Source organism: Anolis carolinensis, unplaced genomic scaffold (genome assembly GCF_035594765.1).
Source record: "Anolis carolinensis isolate JA03-04 unplaced genomic scaffold, rAnoCar3.1.pri scaffold_13, whole genome shotgun sequence".
Lineage (NCBI taxonomy): Eukaryota > Metazoa > Chordata > Lepidosauria > Squamata > Dactyloidae > Anolis > Anolis carolinensis.
Window position 1 is genome coordinate 5933764 of NW_026943824.1, and position 24402 is coordinate 5958165.

General features: G+C 40.7%; 2 protein-coding genes and 1 long non-coding RNA gene across 5 annotated transcripts in view; 1 reads left to right on the forward strand and 2 right to left on the reverse strand.

Moving 5' to 3' along the window:
- Positions 1-8234, forward strand: part of llgl1 (LLGL scribble cell polarity complex component 1) — a 72206-nt gene extending 63972 nt beyond the window's left edge. For both annotated transcript variants that reach the window (XM_062964476.1, XM_062964477.1), the window contains exons 15-23: positions 398-551; positions 670-823; positions 1517-1800; positions 3501-3765; positions 5273-5387; positions 5481-5575; positions 5703-5826; positions 6699-6778; positions 7045-8234. In XM_062964476.1, coding sequence (XP_062820546.1) covers positions 398-551; positions 670-823; positions 1517-1800; positions 3501-3765; positions 5273-5387; positions 5481-5575; positions 5703-5826; positions 6699-6777 — 1270 coding nt within the window. In that variant the 3' untranslated portion in view covers position 6778; positions 7045-8234. The remainder of the gene's footprint in view (positions 1-397; positions 552-669; positions 824-1516; positions 1801-3500; positions 3766-5272; positions 5388-5480; positions 5576-5702; positions 5827-6698; positions 6779-7044) is intronic.
- A 1020-nt stretch (positions 8235-9254) lies between these two features.
- Positions 9255-11087, reverse strand: LOC134294201 (uncharacterized). The gene is made up of 4 exons (XR_010001172.1): positions 11067-11087; positions 10877-10940; positions 10525-10828; positions 9255-10404 (listed from the first exon to the last, which is right to left on the reverse strand). It is a non-coding gene; the product is annotated as an uncharacterized LOC134294201 (long non-coding RNA).
- A 255-nt stretch (positions 11088-11342) lies between these two features.
- flii (FLII actin remodeling protein) overlaps positions 11343-24402 on the reverse strand; it is a 35066-nt gene continuing 22006 nt past the window's right edge. For both annotated transcript variants that reach the window (XM_062964475.1, XM_003228308.4), the window contains exons 17-30: positions 23603-23686; positions 21813-21984; positions 21610-21714; positions 19707-19898; positions 18634-18822; positions 18307-18446; positions 17382-17634; positions 17145-17299; positions 15122-15182; positions 14837-14965; positions 14620-14726; positions 13402-13507; positions 12122-12187; positions 11343-11837 (exon numbers count right to left, since the gene is read on the reverse strand). In XM_062964475.1, the coding sequence (XP_062820545.1) occupies positions 11703-11837; positions 12122-12187; positions 13402-13507; positions 14620-14726; positions 14837-14965; positions 15122-15182; positions 17145-17299; positions 17382-17634; positions 18307-18446; positions 18634-18822; positions 19707-19898; positions 21610-21714; positions 21813-21984; positions 23603-23686 (1894 nt within the window). In that variant the 3' untranslated portion in view covers positions 11343-11702. The remainder of the gene's footprint in view (positions 11838-12121; positions 12188-13401; positions 13508-14619; positions 14727-14836; positions 14966-15121; positions 15183-17144; positions 17300-17381; positions 17635-18306; positions 18447-18633; positions 18823-19706; positions 19899-21609; positions 21715-21812; positions 21985-23602; positions 23687-24402) is intronic.

Sequence of the window (24402 nt, forward strand, 5' to 3'; positions counted from 1 at the left end):
CTGAGGATATGATCCATGGTTTCGTCGGTTTCCTTGCAGAGTCTGCATTTTGGGTCATCAGCTGATTTTTCGATCTTGGCCTGAATGGCCTTTGTCCTAATGTCTTGCTCCTGGGCTGCAAGGATCAGGCCTTCTGTCTCCTTCTTCAGGGTCCCATTCGTGAGCCAGAGCCAGGTCTTCTCTTTATCAGCTTTTCCTTCAATTTTGTCAAGGAACTTTCCATGCAATATTTGTAGTGCCAGCTGCGAGCTCTAATTTGTAGTGCGGTTTTCTTGTACTGGTTTTTTGTCTGCTGTGCTTTGAGGAGTTTCTGATTTTTGACTTCAAAAATTACTATTATTATTATTATTATTATGGAACTGGGTGCCTTCACTCACTGCTATGATTGTTCCCAAAGGTGCACGTTGCATCCGAATGACTCCTTGGCCATGGAGGGGCCTCTCTCGCGGGTGAAGTCCCTGAAGAAGTCTCTGCGGCAGTCCTTCCGCCGGATCCGCAAGAGCCGAGTGTCCGGCAAGAAGCGGGTCAACACCAGCAGCCCTTCCAGCAAGGTCAGTGGGGAGCAGCACTGAATCATTCTGGAGGCGAAAAGAGAACCAAAGATATGGACAAGGAGGTCTCTTGTTGATAAGAATCACTTTCTTGAGCCAAGCTTTGCCTTCTTTACAGGTGCACGAGGCCAATGCCCAGTTGGCCGAACAGCCAGGACCACACGAGGTCGAGATGACCCCCGTCCAGCGGCGGATCGAACCCCGCTCTGCGGATGACTCGCTCTCTGGTGTGGTGCGGTGCCTCTACTTCGCAGACACCTTCCTGCGAGACGGTAAGGCTGGCGGACCCTATTCTTGCCTCTGCTTGACCGTCACTCCTGGTTAGGACCACAAGTGACCTTTTGGGTGGTCAGTTGTCACTTGGGATGGCCTTTGTGCCTTTTCACCTTTTTCTCAGAGGGCTTTCAACTGGGAAAGTATGTTTGGAGGGAAGGTCAGGAGCATCCAGATCATCCAAATGGGGTTGTCCGTGCCCACAGAGGATGACCCGTGAAACTTGCATGCCATCCATAGGCTACACAATGGCCGCTCCCTTTTTTACCGTTATCTTTTGGCTTGTTTGTGGGTGGGTTGCAGCTACAGAACTTCATTCCAAAACAAGATTCTCCTTCTCCTTATCAGCTTTTCCTTCAATTTTGTCAAGGAACTTTCCATGCAATGTTTTGTTGTGCCAGCTGTCAGCGCTAGTTTGTAGTGCGGGTTTCTTGTACTGGTTTTTTGTATGCTGTGCTTTGAGGATATTATTATATTTATTATTTGTACCTCGATTTTCTCTCTATATTGAGGCCCAAAGCAGCTTGTGACTACAGTAAGTCCACTTATTACACCATCGCATTAAATGTGGTTTCGTTTAGACACTGAGAGATTTGGATACCATAAATCTCCCCTTTGGATGACCTAGAGCAGCCTCCGGGGCAGTTCTGTGGTCAATCTCCATCTCATTCTCTCCTTTCTCCGCCTTTTAGCTGCGCATCACGGGCCCACCATGTGGGCCGGCACCAACTCCGGCTCCGTCTTCGCCTACGCCTTGGAGGTCCCCTCCCAGGAGAAGTTTGCGGAGCGCTCCGCGGAAGCCGTCCTGGGCAAGGAGATCCAGCTCATGCACAGAGCGCCGGTCGTGTCGATCGCAGTTCTCGACGGCCGAGGGAATCCTTTGCCAGAACCCTACGAAGTTTCCCGGGACTTGGCTAAGGCCCCCGACATGCAGGGCAGTCATTCGGTGCTCATTGCCTCGGAAGAGCAATTCAAGGTGAGGGAGAAAGACGGTAGAGGACGTGGCTTTAATTATATTGCTCTCCCTCGGAATAGGCTTGAAAATTGTCACCTTAGCAGACTTTTGGAGGAGTGGAGTGTGGCGTTAAGTATATTGCTCTCCCTCGGAATAGGCTTGAAAATTGTCACCTTAGCAGACTTTTGGAGGAGTGGAGTGTGGCTTTAAGTATATTGCTCTCCCTCAGAATAGGCTTCAAAATAGTCACCTTAGCGGACTTTTGGAGGAGTGGAGTGTGGCGTTAAGTATATTGCTCTCCCTCAGAATAGGCTTGAAAATTGTCCCCTTAGCAGACTTTTGGAGGAGTGGAGTGTGGCGTTAAGTATATTGCTCTCCCTCAGAATAGGCTTGAAAATTGTCCCCTTAGCAGACTTTTGGAGGAGTGGAGTGTGGCGTTAAGTATATTGCTCTCCCTCAGAATAGGCTTCAAAATTGTCACCTTTTTGGAGGTGGCTTTTGGAGGAGTGGATGCCATCTGAACAGATCCACAGGTATCTCGTCATTCAAAGTGAAGGCAAGATACATTGCCCTCTCTCAGAATTGGCTTCACAGTTATAATCATCCATCTCCCTGAATTGGTTTTGTGGTTGCGATCTTCCCGGTCTCGGAACCGGCTTCATGACTGTAACTGTCTCTTTCTGAATTTATTTATTATTATTTATTTACTACATTTATATCCCGCCCTTCTCACCCCGAAGGGGACTCAGAGTGGCTTACAAATTAAATTTACATACAGTATTATATTATTAGTATAGTACAATACTGGCAATAATTTACTATATTCTATTATATCAATATATTGTAATATTATTAGTAATATTACATATAAAATATAATATATAATTACCATTGGCTTCATGGTGGAAGTCATTCCATTTTCTCAATTGTAAATCATCCCTTTCTCATCACGGTTGTGATCCTCCTTCTCTCTGAATTGGCTTCATGGTTATAACAGTCCCTCTCTGAATTGGCTTCGTGGTTGAAGTCACCCCTCTTTCTCCAAATTAGCTTAATAATAATAGTAATAATAAAATTTTATATCTAGACAGTCACAAACAAAAAGGCAAACATTCAGTGCCTCAAATGAGTACAAACACATACAAAATAATACAAGATAATGCACAATAGCAACAGTAAACTTACAACAAAAAATTAACCATCGAGATTAAAATAATCAATCCAATAAGACATAGTAAACTAAAACATGAGTAAAACATTACAAATGAAATCACGTTTTATTGATTAGCCCATTGGCTGTATCAAAACATTTAACACATAGAGATACATACAACATACAACCCACGGTACAAAAGAAGTTAAAACAAACAAGCTGTTAACAAGATCCCGTTTAGGTCAAGACTAAAACATATATATACCCTGAAAGCAATTAAGATACAGTTACATTAATTATAATTACATTCATTATTGCAATCACCCATCTTTCTCAATTCTAATCATCCCTTTCTCCAAACTAGCTTTGTGGTTACAATCATCCCTCTCTCACAATTGGCTTCAAGTGAACCAAATTCTAGGACTTTGTTTTGTTCTTTGGAAGAGAGAGACACAATAATTGTTTGAAAGGAGATAAATGTTTTGAAGGTGGGGTTATGGGTAGGTGTGACCCCCAAGGTGGGTAGGGTTTCGGCTAAGCCCCTCCCCTATTTGTCCTCCCCTCCCAGGTGTTCACGCTGCCCAAAGTCAGTGCCAAGACCAAGTTCAAGCTGACGGCCCACGAAGGCTGCCGGGTCCGGAAGGTGGGTCTGGTGAGCTTTGCGAGCGCAGCCTGCGAGGATTATGCCGAGAACGGCCTGGCCTGCCTGACCAACCTGGGCGACATCCACATCTTCACGGTGCCGGGGCTGCGGCCGCAGGTGCACTACGACTGCGTCCGGAAGGAGGACATCAGCGGGATCGCCTCCTGCGTCTTCACCAAACACGGGCAAGGTGGGTCCGGAGCGGGTGGCCATGGAGCCCTTTTCTGGGCCTGGGCTCTGGATCTCTCTCCATGGGCAGGCATGGGGCACCATTAGGAATTGTGGGAGTTATTAAACATATTTTTATTTAAAAGCTGCCACCAAATTATAGAGGTTTTATAATGCTGCCACCAAATAGAGAGGATTATCAACTCTTGCCACCACTATTGGAAGATTTAGCCACTGGCTATTTAGAGAGGAGACTTATAAAATTTTATTTTTCTTTCTTGTTTATTCTTAATGTGTATATATGACAGAGACTGAGATGTTTGAAGGAAAAGAACAATAACATGTTTATTGAGGCACAAGCTTAATAGTTACAATTCTCATTTAGAGGCACTTTCCTTAACAGTTGCAATAAACAGAATGAGGTGATTCAAACTTTAAAATTCCACTTCAATCACAGAATATCTGTTCCTAGTCAGGAGACAGAATACCTTAAAATAACTCACCAAACTTATTTTAGACTTGACTCAAAATCCAACCTTTGAGCCACCCTGATTCTCCAACTGAGAATCAGTCTTAACTGCAATTCCTCCAATTACAGACTACCTTAAAATAAGTCACCAAACTTATTTTAAAATTGACTCAAAAATCAAACATTTGAGCCACCCTGATCCCTCAACCAGAATCAGTCTCTCGGTACCTCATAAGGGCACCGACTCTAAAAACTAACCTTCCCTATGGTTCTCTGACCACAGACTGACTGAGTTTTCTCTCCAAATTCTGCTCTCTCTTCAGCTAACCCACTTGGCTCTGCCGCCTTCTCCATGGCAACCAACTTTGAGTGCTGAGTAACTGAAATATTAACCCTTTTTAAAACACTGTTAAACATGGCATCTGTAAATAAAAAACACACTTCATTACAGCTACCTTAGAAGATCAATACTTACTATCCTAGCTATCTTTCATATCTATCATAAGCATCTATCATGAACTCTATCTTTTTATCTACCCTGTTTCCCCGAAAATAAGACATCCCCGGAAAATAAGACCTAGTAGCAGTTTTGCTGAATTACTAAATATAAGGCCTCCCCCAAAAGTAAGACCTAGCAAAGTTTTTGTTTGGAAGCATGCCTGGCGCCTGCCAAACAGAACACCAGAGCATGCAGAATTGGTAAATGTACGTACCAGGTGTACATGGAAATAAGGATCGTAACAAGAAATTCTTGATAGGATTCACAGTTCGTCTGGTTATGTTGGTTTGTGATGACAACTACTGTATAGTCTATATATATAAAAGGGTAATGAAATTTCGGCCTAGGAGAAAACAACAAAACTACACATCCCAGAAACACTAAACTTGGCAGCACAACCCCTCATCCATGCCTCTATGTTCATACAACAAAAACTAGACTTATACTTGAGTATAAACAGTACTTAGCTACCTACCTATCATTTGTCTATCCATCCCATCTTTTCCCAGATTGGGAACAAGAATTTGAGAGCCCTGCCATGGTTGTCTCTCTGTTATCCAGGCTTTTACCTGATTTCTCCCTCCGAGTTCGAGCGCTTCTCCTTGAGCACCAGGAACATCACGGAGCCGCTTTGCATTTTGGACACGAGCCGCAGCCACGATGCCACTTGCCTCGGGTCAGTCAGGTGCCCCAAAAAAGCATTTGAGAAAGGGTTTCACCCATTGCAGTCTTGACCCGAATGCCCAACGCCGCTTCCTTGCTCTTTCAGGAACAGTTTTGCCTTGACGCCCAAACTGAACCAAGCCAACGGGACCCACGTCGTCCGGAGTTCAGACCCCAACCGTTCCCTTTCCAGCATCGAAAGTAAGTGAAACCCGTTGTTGGAAAGCATACAAAACTGCCTGCGACTGATTCATGGCATGCCAAAACCAGACCGGTGTTGGGGTTTTTAGGGCCCCGGTTTTATGCGTCTCCCTCTGCTTCTTTTAAGGGTCTCCCGAAGAGCACCAAGCGTCCTTTTCCCCGACGCCCGTCGACTCCCCCAACAACAGCATCGACACCCCTCTGGATATGACGGGAGACATCACGGCGGAGGAAGTCAAGGACTATTTGACGTAAGTCTCTCTGGAGAAATGGGAGTAATGGGAGCTTTGACTACTCCCTCTTCTTTGAATGCTCCCCGAAATAGGAAACACTTCTGGTACTGACCATTTTGGAGAAGCATCCCATAAGCCAAACTGTAATGAAGTACGAATTTTGGTTTACAGATGTTATTACAGTTATTGCATATCAGCACTCAGAGGCTGGTTGCCATGGAGAAGTAGGCGGAGCAAACTGCGGATTAGTTGAAGGAGTGCAGAGTTTAAAAAAGAAAGTCAGTCTGTGCTCTGAGGAGGCACAGGGAAGATTGATTCCAGGTTGAAGGGATCAAGGAGACTCAATTGTTCATTTTGAGTCGGGTTTAAATAAGTTTGGTGACTTATTAAATGTAGTCTGTGTCCTGGTAAGGAACAGAGAATCTGTGATAGTATATCACAGGGGTGACTGTGGTTTGACGTCACTAGATAGTCCAAGTTTCAGACTTTGGGAACCAATCCCAGCTGGACTCACAAAGATCCATTGAAGTAATGGTTTAAAAGTAGCAGAGGAAGAAGTTTTAATTACTTTAAAAGAAGTGATACTTTAGAGAGTTGATTCATCTCATTCTAGTATTGTAACTGTTAATAAGAATACCTCTACGTGAGAAACACCATTGTAACCACTAAGCTCTGTGCCTGAATAAACTTGTTATTGTTCTTCCAACATCTAAGCCTCTGTCGCATATATTCTAAACCAAGTTACGCTACAAAGTAAAAGGTCTCCCTGAGTCTTTGGTGGTTGCAGTTTGCCAAATTGGTGTTAGTCGTTCATAGTCCTTTACAAATTGGTGGCAGTCGTTATAAATTCGTTACCCAAACCAATACAGTGTTTTTTCATTGTCTTTCAGGCCTTCAGAAGAAACTGAGAGAAACCGGAGGAACATCAACGAGGACGAGGCTCGTTCTCCGGGGATCCTAATTAAATGAGGTATGGACCAAGACGGCACCAATAACTATGAAACATAATGTGTTGTTGGAGGCTTTCATGAAATCACTGGCAAGAGTTCTTTCTCCCACCCTGGACATCCCACAGATACATAAACCCCACTTGCCTCGTTTCCAACAGACCTCAATAACCTCTGAGGATGCCTGCATAGATGTGGGTGAAACGTCAGGAGAGAATGCTTTCGGAACATGGCCAGACAGCCTGGCAAATTCACAGCAACCCAACAATAATATAATTTCTTATTACAGAAGCCTTCGAAAGAGGCAGAAGCAACTTGGGACTCGATTTTGCGACAGACTCTTAAAAAGACGCTGTTTCGCCGTTCATTGCGCAACGATTGACAACAAGTGGGATTACCTTGAACCCAGAAACCTTCTCGTTTTCGGTACGTTTCCGAAATTGCCTCTCGATCCGTCTTTGTCTTTTTTTCTAACGGCGGAAAAAAATCCTGTGCCATCCGTTTACAACGGGTCAATTGCGTTGCGCGAAAGGAACCGGTTGCACCTCTTGAGCAAGGAAAGAATGGAACCGAGTCAGCACCGTTTCTTTGGAGCGAAGCCTCAACCTGAGCTCTTAGCGGCTTTTTATATAGGACCTTTGGAACCTTGAAATCCTTTTATCGTACGATTTTTTTTTTGTTTTTTCCCGCATAAGTATTTTGACCTATTTCCAGAGCCTTTGAATTGGGAAACCGGACGGAATCGGTACGGAGCCTCCTCCCCGAAAAGCTCCTTTTGGAGCCAAATCCTGCCTTTTTCGGGACACTTTTCTAAGGGTTTTCCTATATTTGACGGTGTTTTTCTTGAAGGATCCTTCTTATGAAGTCTTTTGGGGGTGTCGAGCGAGTCGGGGTCCACTTTGTGGGGAAAAGCAAGACTTCGGGAGAACTTTGGGGCACAAACCTTGGTGCTTGAACCAGCAAAAAAAAAATAATGTCAGAATTCACGTCCTTTTCCTGCTTTGCTGTTCGTCTACAACGTGAATTTTTCGGACATTTAGGCGGGATTTCAGTCACTTTGTAAGGTATGTTTCTCCACCCGAAAAGTCTCCTGTAATAAGAGAAGTATACTGGATTGCAAAACCTATCATCCCCTCCTCTGCACAGCCAATTTGGGGGAGTTAATGATTGCTTTCGGACATCTGCATGAATTCTCTCTTTAGCTGCATGCAGTTAGTGGCTTCTTGAAACAAAGCTATTTTGAACCCTACAAGTGGGACTACAAGTCCCATCCTCCCTTGTTGGGAATATGATGGGTTTTGCAATTCAGTTTTAATTTCACTTTTGGATTGGTATGAACAGGGTAAGTCTAGTATGTGTTTGGATGTTTTTGGACTGCGTTTCCCTTTTGCAAAGGTGCAAAATGTGTGGCCGTGCAGTCCAGATTGACCGAAAATGCCATATAATTCCCATTCCTGAGCAAAACCACGACTCACGTTTGCTCTTCCATTGTCTGTTTCATTCCTTCTTCCATTGGAAGGTCTTTCGTCTGAAATTCAAACACTTTATTTGGGTTTTTCGTTCACATTCCTTCCAAGTATGAAAATAATCCGGTGCCAAAAAAGACCATAACTTGTCGCATGGGATTTGTAGTCTGCAATCCTCGGGATGCATCTACAGTCCTCAATTGCAGCACATCGAAACCGCTTTAACTGCCATAACATTCTAGGTTCTTTGAGAAGTTCCAAAATTCCGTTACAACAGTTAAAGCGGTATCAAACTGTGACAGATTCTGCAGTGTGGACATGTTTTTTTCCCATCCTTCCGGGGCCTTTTGTGCCAAGGAAAGGCTGGAAAATATAAACATAGAAAATATATGTTTTCCAGCCTTTCCTTGGCACAAAAGGCCTAGGAAGGATGGGAAAAAACACGTGTATGTGTGTATGTGTATGTGTGTATATATATGTGTGTGTGTGTGTGTGTGTGTGTATATATATATATACACACACACACACACACACACATATACATATACATACACACACGTGTTTTTTCCCATCCTTCTTTCCTGTTAGGCTGAGCCCAAATAATTTCAGATATATGCAAAAGCATACATACATACATACATACATACATACATGCTTTTGCCATATATATATATATATATTATATATCTGAAATTATTTGGGCTCAGCCTAACATAAGGATCCAGTCTTAAATACCGAGTTTTGCGCGAAGTTGATTCGCCATTCCTTCCAATGACGACTTTGCACGAAATTTGGAATATTTCGGTACGGTTTCCATTCCCCGTCCCTTGTATGTGTGTCTGTGTCAAAGAGAGCAAATGGCGTTTCTAAACTGGGATGAATTCGTAGCGGAAATGTGCCATTGTGTGTCTTAATTTCCTTTTTGATGAATTGGTAGAGGAGAGGGAGGGAATTAAGTCTTCTCGGTAGAATGTACCCTCTTCTCGGAATAATTTTTTTTTTTTTGGTTCCGGTCCAGATAACGGATTTAGCCTTGTTTAGTTATTAATACAGGTTTTTAATAAATGAAACGAGAAAAAAAACCCTGAATAAAGCATTTACAGTAATATCTTTAAGGCTGTGTGGCTGTCTGTCTGAAAGGCTCTTGGATCGAAACCTGAACGAAACATTCAATTTCTCTTAATAAATTGCTATTTGTAGCTTATCCAGTGGAGTAGATTAAGCCACTCTGTGTTTTAGTCTAAACTTTTAAAATAATATAATAAATTTTATATTATTATTATTATTAATTAGTACAACATTCTGAGGCTAATAGGTTTGATATCTCTCATAAAGCAAAACCAAAGCTATTTTAGGATGGAAGTTTCCAACACTTTGGATATGGCTTTGAAAGTTTGGACTAAAACCCAGAACGGATTTACTTGCGTAGCTGATTGGGATGTGAATATTTTGCTGTCTTTTGTATTTACTTGCCATTGTATTAGGATGCCAACTGTTACTCCTCTTTGCTTGTCATGCAATGCTGGGATTTGTAGTCCAGGGCAGACTTAGCATTTTCAATCCGTTCGGGGAGAGGGTGGGTTAGAAGTAAATTATTATTAGTAATAATAATAATAATAATAATAATAATAATAATAATAATAACTAGCTTAGTCCCCAGAGATGCTCACGTTAGGTATTTTGTAAAGACAAATATTTGAAGTCATGTTTTGGATTTTATGAATGGTCCCCTTAGAAATACAGGTGGTTCTCGGGTGGTAGGATACTCTTGGATCTTTGGATGCCTGATGGACTACAACTCCCATCATCCCGGGTCCATCCGTTCCCCCCCAAAAAAACCTACCAGTTTGTAGAATTGGTCAAGGAGGGTCTGGGTGCTAAGTTTGGTTCAGATCTGTTGTTGGCGTGAGTCACAGAGCTCATTTTGGAAAAAACACACAAACATATATGTACATACCTAGATATATCCATACCTACAAAGACCCATATCTTTCATTCAGACCCATATCTACACAAATCAGTACCTACACAGATCTATACCTACATACCTTCATAGATCCATACTTTAAACCTACACAGATCCATACATACACAAATCCAGACCTTTATACCTACATAAATCCATACATACACAAATCCAGACCTTCATACCTACATGGATCCATACCTTCATAGATCCGGACCTACATAAATCCATATCTACAGAGATCCATACCTTCATAGATCCGGACCTACATAAATCCATATCTACAGAGATCCATACCTTCATAGATCCGGACCTACAGAGATCCATACCTTCATACCTATATAAATCCATACCTACAGAGATCCATACCTTCATAGATCCAGACCTACATGGATCCATACCTTCATACCTTCATAGATCCAGACCTACATGGATCCATGCCTTCATACCTTCATAGACCCAGACCTACATAAATCCATACCTTCAGAGATCCATACCTTCATAGATCCAGATCTACACGGATCCATACCTTCATACCTACATAAATCCAGATCTACATGGATCCATACCTTCATAGAGCCAGCCCTACACGGATCGATACCTTCATACCTACATAAATCCAGACCTACATGTATCCATACCTTCATACCTACATAAATCCAGACCTACATGTATCCATACCTTCATACCTACATAGATCCAGACCTACACGAATTCATACCTACATAGATCCAGACCTACACGAATCCATACCTTCATACCTACATAGATCCAGACCTACAGAGATCCATACCTTCATACCTACATAGATCCATACCTACACGTATCCATACCTTCATACCATCAGATTCAAACCTACATGAATCCATACCTTCATACCTACATAGATCCAGACCTACATGGATCCATACCTTCATAGAGCCAGACCTACATGTATCCATACCTTCATACCTATATAGATCCAGACCTACATGGATCCATAACTTCATACCTACATAAATCCAGACCTACATGGATCCATACATTCATAGATCCAGACCTACACAAATCCATACCTACCTATGGCCCATTGGGAAGGGGGCTCCATGGGGAAGATGGCCAAAGACACCTTCTATCACAGATACATGCTTTCTCCCATCCATTCATCCAGAGAGACATATTTTTCAATTTTATTATATAGAATAGAATACATAAAATAGAGAGCGGAAGTCTCAGTGGAAGCACCCGAATAATCCCAGCCACCACATTCCCCAGGAAATGCCTCGGAAATCTCAGTGCGCTAAGAAAAACACAAGTGAGGAGAGCGGTGCAAAAGTGTTTGGGTTTTCGAAGGACACCCAGGAGGTGGGGCGGGACTTGCCTTAGCTCCACCCCCAAATGGGCGGAGCTGTGGTTAACTCCACCTCAAAGGGGAGGTGCCTCTCCTGGCTCCGTCCCTTCTCGTAACATTTTCCCCGGTGCGCTAGAAGATAAATAAGAAAAGGGGATTCTTATAAGAGGCCATACTAGCCAGTCCTAGGCAGGAGGTTTCCGGAAAACGCTCCACGCGTGGAAGCAGCGGGTGAAGGCGGGCGGCTCGTTGCCCTTCCGGACGAGGCGGAGCTTCCGCGGTTGGGCCGCCTCTTTGGAGCGCATGTGCTGGATGTAGACCTAGGAAGGAGAAGAACTGGTAAGGGTTGCTTACCTGTAACCATGTTTCTTTGAGTGGTCATCTATGAAATTCACACATACAGACGGGTGCAGGAAACCCATATGTGCAATTTCACAGAGACCACGAAGAAGAAAGGAGGACTGTAACAGTATGGCTCAACATCCGACTGGTTAATTGTCCCTTAAATGGGAATTATGTGATGAAAAAAATGCTACTTAAGTGACCCAATCTGGGAACACAACTCCCATTATCCCCAGCCACATCACGTAAGAATCCTCCATACCTGGCATGCTTTGAGACTCAGTTTGATCTCCACTTGGCTTGTCTGAGTCCCGACCCACATATACACCTGTGAAAGGATATATGGCATTATTATTATTATTATTATTATTATTATTGGCGAGTAATACATTCATCATATTATTATGATTAGAGGTGAACAATACATTCATTATATTACTACTGGTGCGTAATAAATGCATTACATTAATAATAATAATAAATATTATTAAATGTATTATATTACTACTGGTGCGTAATAAATGCATTACATTAATACTAATAATACAGTAGAGTCTCACTTATCCAACACTCGCTTATCCAACGTTCTGGATTATCCAACGCATTTTTGTAGTCAATGTTTTCAATATATTGTGATATTTTGGTGCTAAATTCGTAAATACAGTAATTACTACATAGCATTACTGCGTATTGAACTACTTTTTCTACCAAATTTATTGTATAACATGATGTTTTGGTGTTTCATTTGTAAAATCATAACCTAATTTGATATTTAATAAGCTTTTCCTCAATGCCTCCTTATTATCCAACATATTCGCTTATCCAACATTCTGCCGGCCCGTTTATGTTGGATAAGTGAGACTCTACTGTAATAAATATTATTAAATTTATTATATTACTACTGGTGCGTAATAAATGCATTACATTATTATTACTAGCAGGTAATTCATATTACTACTATTACTATTGTTATATTTGTAGGGTTTTCAGTATCGTTAGCATTCTTAAGACACTGGGTCTCTTAAAAAAAGGATATAATAGTAGTAGTAGTATTAAATATTGTACTGTTTTACCATTATTTGCTGCTTTGAGTCTTAAGAGAGAAGCAACGGGATATAATGATAATAGTTATAATTGCACATTGCAGTGTTTTTAGTATTGTTAGCCGCTAAGAGAAAATAAGCAGAATATAATAATAATAATAATAATAATAATAATAATAATAATTAGTAGTAGTAGTAGTAGTATGATACCCCTACAGCATGCACACGGACCCCTGGTTTACTCTTATACTAGCGATTTTTTTGAAATGATTAAAACACCAACTTCCAAAAATAAATACACACTCTGGAAATAAAATGTATAGAAAATGGAATTGCGAAAAGAGGTAGCTTGGCACTCCTTGCGTAATATTTGATCCAAATGGCAGCCTGGAAGGTGCTCTACCATTTGAGCCAATGGAGATGGGTTGGTTCTGCAACCTGACCCTTGTATCTTTGGATTTGGGGTGCCTTTTTGTCCCTGGACCCCAAAGACACTCACCTCCCGCCCGTTGTCCAGAAGCATGATGTCGTCGTCCGCAAGATCGTCTTGGCAGAAGTCCGAACACTTCTCCGACACGGCGAAGTAGCCCTTCTCGTTGGAGCACCTGGGGAAGCAAGGTCAGAAGAGTCCCATGTTTACGTAAAGATGGTAAAGTCTTGTTAGTCACTGTGATTGGGTGGACTACAAATCCCATCAGTCAAACCCATCCACTATATGAGGTCCAGAGTCTGGGAAACAACACCCAGAAGACCCTGTGTCTATGTTTGCAATAAATGTGCCTGTAACGTATTTCAATCGCTAATGGGTTCCTATAGGAATACAGTACAAATAACATTACATCACAAGTATTGATGTCTATGGATCCCTGTATGAGTCCATTAAGGTTCATATCAGGATGCAAACACATTACAAATGCATATTTGTAATGAATTCGTATTCCTATCTGAATCCCAATGGAGTCATATAGGGGTACAGCTACATTATATTGAACGCGTTAAAAATATATTACAGTACTAGCTGTGCCCAGCCACGCGTTGCTGTGGCAAAATGGTGGTGGTATTGGTTAAAAATTGTTGTGTAATTTTTATTTGACGTTATTTGTATTTTTTAATTAATTTTATTGTAAGTTATCTTTTTATTTATTATATTTTATTATTGTATTGTATTAATTTTTAGTGTCTTAAATTATTTTTAGTGTTTTTTATTATTTTTTATTGGGTTGCTAGGAGACCAAGTTGGAGGAGCTTAGCCTTCTAACTGGCAGCAATTGGATAAAAGCAATTATTCCTCTCTCTCTAATTAGGACTTTATTTTTCTTTTCTTTTTGTTGTATCAACCTAGAGGCGTGGCTGATGGGTTGTGTTGTCAAATTTCGAGGTTGGGGGGCCTGTAGTTTTGTTGTTTTGTGGGTCGCCGTGATGCCATCACTCTTTTATATATATAGATTGTATTTCTGTACACCGTTCCATCTTAAATTATATTTCTCAAAAGAGTATAGGGTCATCCCTATGTCCTGGGAGCACAGACAGATAATTTTCTTAGGAATTAGGCCTTTCGTTTATGAAACAAGCCGCTAGCCCTATTATTATTTATTATTACTATTAATAATAATATATTTGCCCCCATATAGTGGATTCAAGGTGGCTAACAGCAAACCACAACACAATTAAAATTATTCTAAATAATTGAGAGGAAAGGAATAGGATCAGTCCCCACCTGAAGAGACGTGAGTACTTCATGTATTCGGCGTCTCCGTCATAGGGTTTCTGTGGCCCGATCCCGACCCAGAAGAAGTTCTCGGGCTCTTCTCCTTCGTTTATCACCTGGAAACAGAGAAAGAAGGGTTGAACCATGTCAGCATTAAAACTTCTAATAAGTTTTGTATACAACCTATGATAGAAACACTTTTTCCTGCCATATTTCCCTGTCTCACCTGTTTGCTGTAAGAATCATCAAACATGTGGTTCATGATGTCTTCGGCCAATTTGGCCTCGTCCGGGTCGGCCGCTCGACCGACCCAAGTGTAAACAATGCCTTGGTTGTCGGTGCTCTCAAAGGGGACCTGGAGTAATGGGAAAAAAGGGACCAGAGTCATTGGATGAAGGGAAATGAATACTGCTTTCCCCTGCAAAAATATTGCAAGTCCAAGTATTTTATTGCTACAGCTGACATTAGTATTAATAATGTATTTCAATTGAATTTGGGATTTGTTTTTTACCTTTAAGATGAAACAAAATTCTGAGTTGAGGAGTCCGGAGTCTGTATTGATCTGGATGCAGCTGCAAATTAATAATTTAAAATACATTAAAATCCATTAAAATGCTCAAAAACCCAACCAAAAATGTAATTATTGGTTTATTCGCTGAATGGAAAAAATGTCTGCTAACTTCCAGTAGAAGTGTTGGGTAGTTCAATAAGATTTCCTGGTTCCATAAGTTTTAACTATGTATTTTAAAAACATTTCTATGTTTAATTTTATGTTCATGTTTATATGTGTTAGAGGTTTTAGTTCACACATACAGTAGAGTCTCACTTATCCAAGTCTCGCTTATCCAAGCTTCTGGATAATCCAAGCCATTTTTGTAGTCAATGTTTTCAATATATCATGATATTTTGGTGCTAAATTCGTAAATACAGTAATTACTACATAACATTACTGCATAATGAACTACCTTTTCTGTCAAATTTGTTGTATAACATGATGTTTTGGTGCTTAATTTGTAAAATCATAGCCTAATTTGATGTTTAGTAGGCTTTTCCTTAATCCCTCCTTATTATCCAAATATTCGCTTATCCAAGCTTCTGTTGGCCCGTTTAGCTTGAATAAGTGAGACTCTACTGTACTAGCATAATACGAATATTCTTATACTAATATTATAATACTATTATTATCATACTAGTATAATACAAATATTATTCTTACACTAATATTATAATACTATTATCATACTAGCATAATACTAACATTCTTACACTAATATTACACTATTATCATACTAGCATAATACTAATATTCGTATACTATTATAATATCATACCTGTATAATAAAATTATCATACTTGTATAATACTAACATTCTTACTAATATAATACTATTATTATCATACTAGCATAATACTAACATTCTTATACTAATATTATAACACTTATTATCATACTAGTATAATACTAATATTCTTATATTAATATTATAATACTATTATTCTTATTCTTATATTAATATTGCAATACTAATAGCAGTGGTGGTATTTATACCCCGCTACTGTGTCTGCCAAAGGAAGCTCAAACCAGCTAATATTAAAGACTATTATTATTATTATTATTATTTATACCCCACTACTGTGTCTGTCAAAGGAAGCTCAAACCAGCTAATATTAATGACTATTATTATTATTATTATTATTATTATTATTTATACCCCGCTACTGTATCTGTCAAAGGAAGCTCAAACCAGCTAATATTAAAGATTATTATTATTATTATTTATACCCCGCTACTGTGTCTGCCAAAGGAAGCTAAAACTAGCTAATATTAAAGGCTATTGTTGTTGTTGTTTGTTATTATTATTATTATTATTATTATTATTATTATTATTATTATTTATACCCCGCTACTGTGTCTGCCAAAGGAAGCTCAAACTAGTTAATATTAAAGGCTATTGTTGTTGTTATTATTATTATTATTTATACCCCGCTACTGTGTCTGCCAAAGGAAGCTAAAACTAGCTAATATTAAAGGCTATTGTTGTTGTTGTTTTTTGTTATTATTATTATTATTATTATTATTATTATTATTATTATTATTATTTATACCCCGCTACTGTGTCTGCCAAAGGAAGCTCAAACTACTTAATATTAAAGGCTATTGTTGTTGTTGTTATTATTATTATTATTTATACCCCGCTACTGTGTCTGCCAAAGGAAGCTCAAACTAGCTAATATTAAAGGCTATTGTTGTTGTTGTTATTATTATTATTATTTATACCCCGCTACTGTGTCTGCCAAAGGAAGCTCAAACTAGCTAATATTAAAGGCTATTGTTGTTGTTGTTATTATTATTATTATTATTATTATTATTTATACCCCGCTACTGTGTCTGCCAAAGGAAGCTCAAACCAGCTAATATTAAAGACTATTATTATTATTAAGAGGGCTGATAGTGTTCCAAAATGGACTAGATGACCCCTGGGGTTCCCTCCCCACGGAGCCCCCTTCTAGCGAACTTGACCGGAGGCGCGTACCGAGTGCAAAGGGCGCTGCCGTTGGTGCGGATGTGGTAGAGGCTGGGCTGGAGGCTGTCCTCCTTGGCCTTGCGCTTGCCTTTGTGGATGATGAACTTGCGCTTGAAGTGGGAGAGGAACTTGGGGTTCTCCTGCTGCTGGGTCATGCGCACCACCTGCGAGAAAAGGGCCAGAAGTCAGAACTTGGGCAAGTCACACTCTCTCAGGGTCGTCAATCGTACCTATCGGTCCACTCACCTCCAGCTTCCCGGGGAAAAGGTTCTCGAACTTCTTCTGGAGGCTGAAGGTGAAGGTCAGCCAGCCCATGTTGGAGGCCTCCCTCCCTTGCCAGAAATACACCACACACTGGAAGTCCTCCTCCGGCTGCTTCTCCTCCTCCTCATCTTCCTCCTCGTCTTCGTCCTCTCCTCCACCAGCCCCGTCCACTCCCTTCTTCCTCTTCTTCTTCTTCTCCTCCTCATCCTCTTCGCATTCAACCGGCACCCAGTACCTTTCGCAAACGGGAAAAAAACATTACTGCCTCTTACCTTTCACATAAGCAAGTTCTGCAGATAATAATAAGAATAAGAATAAAACCAGACAAAAGAAAACCAGACAAAAAACCAGTATAAGAAAACCGCACTACAAACTAGAGTTGACAGCTGGCACAACAAAACACTGCATGGAAAGTTCCTTGACAAAATTGACGGAAAAGCTGATAAGGAGAAGACCTGGCTCTGGCTCACGAATGGGACCCTGAAAAAGGAGACAGAAGGCCTGATCCTTGCAGCCCAGGAGCAAGCCATCAGAACAAAGGCAATTCAGGCCAAGATCAAAAAATCAGCTGTTGACCCAAAATGCAGACTGTGCAAGGAAACCGACGAAACCATTGATCATCTCCTCAGCTGCTGTAAGAAAATTGCACAGACAGACTACAAACAGAGGCACAACTATGTGGCCCAAATGATTCATTGGAACTTATGCCTCAAGTACCACCTTCCAGCAGCAAAGAACTGGTGGGATCACAAACCTGCAAAAGTATTGGAAAATGAGCACGCAAAGATGTCATCTTGGTGTCATAAGACGGTTCCCTCTTTGGTCTCTATCTGCCGGCAATTGAAAACCATCTCATTTCCTATGATTTTAGGAACGGAGGGAAGTGGGATGTGAACGTGGGTCTCACCGGCAGAGAAAGACGTAGCAGTCCTGGGTGTAGAAGTGGCCAAACTCCTCCTCCGGCAGGCGGGCAAACTTCTTGTTCTCCAGGACGAAGCCCTCCATACCGTCCAGGTCTTCGTTCCACTCTTCCATGAGCTGCTCTGCCTGCAAAGGGAGAGCGTCATAAGGAAGAGGCACTATGTGGAAGGAGAAGAAACACCATCCCAGGTGCCACCATCACCGGTGAAAGCCATCCCAAAGAAGAAGAGGCCAACACAACCCAATGGGAGTTGAAGTCCACAATATCTGGAGGACCCCAAAGGCAAGGGGGGACTCCAGTGCGGGGCCCCACCTCGGCCAGCGGCATGGGGGGCTGTCGGGGCAAGAAGAGGGCCGTCAGGTCCGCCTTCATCTGGTCCTTCTTCTCGACGTCCTTCTGGACCTTCCCGGAGATGCCCTCGGCCTTCTGGACCGATTCCGCGTTGCGGGTGTAATCCACCTTCAAGACGTCGTCCCAGTTCTTGAATTTGGACTTGAAGACCTGGAAAGAGAGCAGGACTCATAGGGTTTGCGATCATCCATGGTTTTGTGTCTCCACAACAAAACCTGGGGATGTATCCCTCCCAGATATGACGCTTCCAAACCTTTGATCCTTTTCGTCCCCCTTCTTTGAACACTTTCCATCTTGTCCTTGAGTTGCTTTGTCCAGAACTAGACTCAATGTTATTCCATGTGAGGTTAGAGTGGGGCTATAACTTCCCTCAATCTGGATACTAGACTTTTACGGATTTAGCCTACAATCGTATTGGCCTTTTTCGTTGCTGCATCACACTCTCGACTCACATTCAGCTCATGGTTTACTCCTAGATCCATGGTTTATCATACTATCTCTGGTGGCCTCGTGACTTGAAGGTTGGGTTGCTGACCTGAAAGCTGCCAGGTTCGAATCCCAACCGGGGAGAGCGTGGATGAGCTCCCTCTATCAGCTCCAGCTCCATGCAGAGACATGAGAGAAGCCTCCCACAAGGATGGTAAAACATCAAAACATCTGGGCGTCCCCTGGGTAACGTCCTTGCAGACAGCCAATTCTCTCACTCCAGAAGCAACTCCGGTTGCTCCTGACACGAAAAAAAGAAAAATCCTAACTCTGTACACTTCATTTCTATTTCCTAACTACAGTACTGCATCTCTCCCTATTGAAATCAATTTCAGTCTAGAATCGCATCAGCTTTTCTTGCTGCTGCCTCACACCCTTGGCTCATGCTCAGCTTGCGGTCTACTAAGACTCCTAGATCCCTTTCCCATGGATTGTTTTCACCCCAAAATACGTTTGTGTCTTAAATTTCTCTGCCGAAGTAAAGTACTGTACATTTCTCGCACGGGGCCAAAGCTCCCTTTGGCACACCTGGGCCTGCGATGCCTCACCTGGCACTCGGTGCCCTCCAGGTTGCGGAGGACCATGGCGTGTTTGGGGCGGTGGAGCATGCTGCAGAGCTCCTGGCCCAGCTTCAGCGCGGCCGCCCGCACCAGCCGCGGGGACTTGCGCCCGATCCAGATGAAGACGTCCGACCAGCAGTCCAGGATGTAGACCGACTTGGTGTCCAAGAGGCTCTGGAGCTGCGAGGAAAAACGATAAATAACAATAATAATAATAATCCGGCACTACACCATAACAATAAATAATACCAATAATAATTCAGCAATGCACCAGAATAATAATTCAGCACTGCACCATAATAATAATAATAATAATACATCACAGTCCTAGACACTTGGGAAGTGTTCGACTTGTGATTTTGTGATACGAAATCCAGCATATCTATCTTGTTTGCTGTGTCATAATATAATAATAAAATAATAATAATAATAATACAGCACTACACCATAACAATAACAATAAATAATACCAATAATAATTCAGCAATGCACCATAATAATATTAATTCAGCACTGCACCAAATAATAATAATACATCACACAGTCCTAGACACTTGGGAAGTGTTCGACTTGTGATTTTGTGAAACGAAATCCAGCATATCTATCTTGTTTGCTCTGTTATAATAAAATAATAATAATAATAATAATAATAATAATACATCACACAGTCCTAGACACTTGGGAAGTGTTCGACTTGTGATTTTGTGAAACGAAATCCGGCATGTCTATCTTGTTTGCTGTGTCATACAATAATAATAATACTAATCCAGCACTACACCATAACAATAACAATAAATAATACCAATAATTCAGCAAAGCACCATAACAATAACAATAAATAATACCAATAATAATCCAGCACTACTCCGTAACAATAACAATAAATAATACCAATAATAATTCAGCACTGCATAATAATAATAATAATAATAATAATACATCACACAGTCCTAGACACTTGGGAAGTGTTCAACTTGTGATTTTGTGAAACGAAATCCAGCATGTCTATCTTGTTTGCTGTGTCATAATAAAATAATAATAATAATAATCCAGCACTACACCATAACAATAACAATAAATAATACCAAGAATAATTCAGCAATGCACAATAATAATAACAATTCATAGAATCATAGAATAGTAGAGTTGGAAGAGACCTCATGGGCCATCTAGTACAACCCCCCACTAAGAAGCAGGAAATCGCATTCAAATTCAGCACTGCACCATAATAATAATAATAATAACCCAGCACTACACCATAACAATAACAAATAATACCAATATTAATTCAGCAATACACCATAATAATAATTCAGCACTGCACCATAATAATAATAATAATGATAATAATAATCTAGCACTACACCATAACAATAACAATAAATAATACCAAGAATAATTCAGCAATACACCATAATAATAATTCAGCACTGCACCATAATAATAATAATAATTACAAATAAGTAACAATAATTAACAAAGACTCTGGCAGAAACCAGTGCAGGTGGTCCCGGTGGTGATGGGCACATTGGGTGCCGTGCCAAAAGATCTCGGCCGCCATTTGGGAACAACAGACATTGACAAAATTACGATCTGCCAACTGCAAAAGGCCACCCGACTGGGATCTACGTGCATCATCAAAAATACATCACACAGTCCTAGACACTTGGGAAGTGTTCGACTTGTGATTTTGTGATACGAAACCCAGCATATCTATCTTGTTTGCAAATCCAGCATATCTATCGTGTCATACAATAAAATAATTAATAATAATAATAATAATAATAATAATAATAATAATAATTCAGCACTGCTCCGTAATATAACAATAACAATAATATAATAATACACACTTGCATTTTTGTAAACACCTCCCTCCCTCTCGCCTTACCAGCCTCATCTCCGGCAACAGATCCACCTTCGGCCTCTTTTTGTGTTCGACGGAGAGTCTGTAGTTGATCTGGGGTAATTCTAGGTAGCCCAGACCCAGGCCGACCTGCCCAGGAACAGAAGGAGAACCCTTAGAGGAGGAAGGGACCCCCAAAGGATATCCGGTCCAACCCCTTCCTAAACCGAACTCGTCCCTCTCCGGACCTTGTAGAGCTTGGGCCTGGGGGGCCGGAAGTCTTCCGGGACGTTGGCCTTGATCTCCTCCGGCTGCCCCCCCAGGACCTCCCAAAACTCGGGGGTCTCCTGCGTCTGGGTCAGGAGCACAATCTCCGCTTTGCCCTTCCGCTCGTTCTTGTTGATCTTCTCCGCAAAGAGCCTGAAAAGAGAGGAATTCAAGGGGGGAACCATAACCGAACGCCGAAAGTAGACTTTCCCCATGTTTTTATTATTGTACCCCAGATAATAATAATAATAATAATAATAATAATAATAATATCATACAGTCCTAAACACTTGGGAAGTGTTCGACTTGTGATTTTGTGATACGAAATCCAGCATATCTATCTTGTTTGCTGTGTCATACAATAATAATAATAATAATAATAATAAATAATATCATACAGTCCTAAACACTTGGGAAGTGTTCGACTTGTGATTTTGTGATACGAAATCCAGCATATCTATCTTGTTTGCTGTGTCATACAATAATAATAATAATAATAATAATAATAATAATAATAATAATAATAATAATAATAAATAATATCATACAGTCCTAAACACTTGGGAAGTGTTCGACATGTGATTTTGTGATACAAAATCCAGCATATCTATCTTGTTTGCTGTGTCATACAATATAATAATAATAATAATAATAATAATACATCACACAGTCCTAGACACTTGGGAAGTGTTCGACATGTGATTTTGTGATACAAAATCCAGCATATCTATCTTGTTTGCTGTGTCATACAATATAATAATATTAATAATAATAATAATTAATAATATCATACAGTCCTAAACACTTGGGAAGTGTTCGACTTGTGATTTTGTGATACGAAATCCAGCATATCTATCTTGTTTGCTGTGTCATACAATATAATAATAATAATAATAATAATAATAATAATAATAATAATAATAATAATACATCACACAGTCCTAGACACTTGGGAAGTGTCCGACATGTGATTTTGTGAAACAAAATCCAGCATGTCTATCTTGTTTGCTGTGTCATACAATAATAATAATACTAATAATAAAAGTATATATTTTTTTCCAATGAAAGTATTGGAAAATGAGCACGCAAAGATACTGTGGGACTTCCGAATCCAGACTGACAAAGTTCTGGAACACAACACACCAGACATCACAGTTGTGGAAAAGAACAAGGTTTGGATCATTGATGTCGCCATCCCAGGTGACAGTCGCATTGACGAAAAACAACAGGAAAAACTCAGCCGCTATCAGGACCTCAAGACTGAACTTCAAAGACTCTGGCAGAAACCAGTGCAGGTGGTCCTGGTGGTGATGGGCACACTGGGTGCCGTGCCAAAAGATCTCAACCGGCATTTGGAAACAACAGACATTGACAAAATTACGATCTGCCAACTGTAAAAGGCCACTCTGCTGGGATCTGAGCGCATCATCCGAAAATACATCACACAATCCTAGACACTTGGGAAGTGTTCGACTTGTGATTTTGTGATACGAAATCCAGCATATCTATCTTGTTTGCTGTGTCATAATAAAATAAAATAATAATAAAAGTAATAATAATAATAATAATAATAGCCCAAGAATAGTCCAAAAAATGAGGATCCAAAAGATCCTAAGAGCTCATGTAGGGAGATATGTCCCTTTGAGTAGCCATATAAGGCTGGATAAGGATGGCATTGTGACCCGGAAACACAGCTCTTTGGGACAAACAGTCTCCAAGAGCAGCCCCAAGTCTAGTAGTCAATCCCAGTCCTAAGCCTTAGCCGACTTACCTGGCTTTGGTGGTGGCGCTCAATGTGGCTTGTCCTCCCCTCCAGACATAGATCTCGAGGCCGTGGTCCAAGAGGAAGGCAAACCTACCAGAGAGATAATAATAATAACAACAACAACAACAACTGCAAAAGGCCACCCTACTGGGATCTGCACGCATCATCTGAAAATACACCACACAGTCCTAGACACTTGGGAAGTGTTTGACTTGTGATTTTGTGATACAAAATCCAGCATTTCTATCTTGTTTGCTGTGTCATACAATAAAATAATAATAATAATAATAATAATAATAATAATAATAATAATAGACCTGGGTAGAAGGACAGGTGAATGGCCTTTTGCTCAAGTAACGATAATAACAACAACGGACTCCTGTAGAAGGACAGGTGAATGTACTTTGAGCTCAGGTAAATAACAATAGTAATAATAATATAGTAATAGATTCAGGTAGAAGGATGTGAATGGACTTTGGGCTCAGGTAAAATGTTAATATAATAATAATAATAATAATAATAATAATAATAATAATAATAATAATAATGAGTTTATTTGTATCCTGCCACTATTTCCCCCGGAGGGGACTCGGGGTGGCTCACAGAAATATCAATTACAAACCAATAACAATATACAATACATCAATAATGGGTAAGAAATGAGTTTGGAAGGGCACCCAAAGGCCATCTAGTCCAACCCCCTTCTTCCATAGACCCCATCAAAGCCCTCCTGACAGATGGCTATACAGAATCCTAGAGTTGGAAGTGACTCCAAGAGACCCAGTCCAACCCCATTCTGCCAGGAA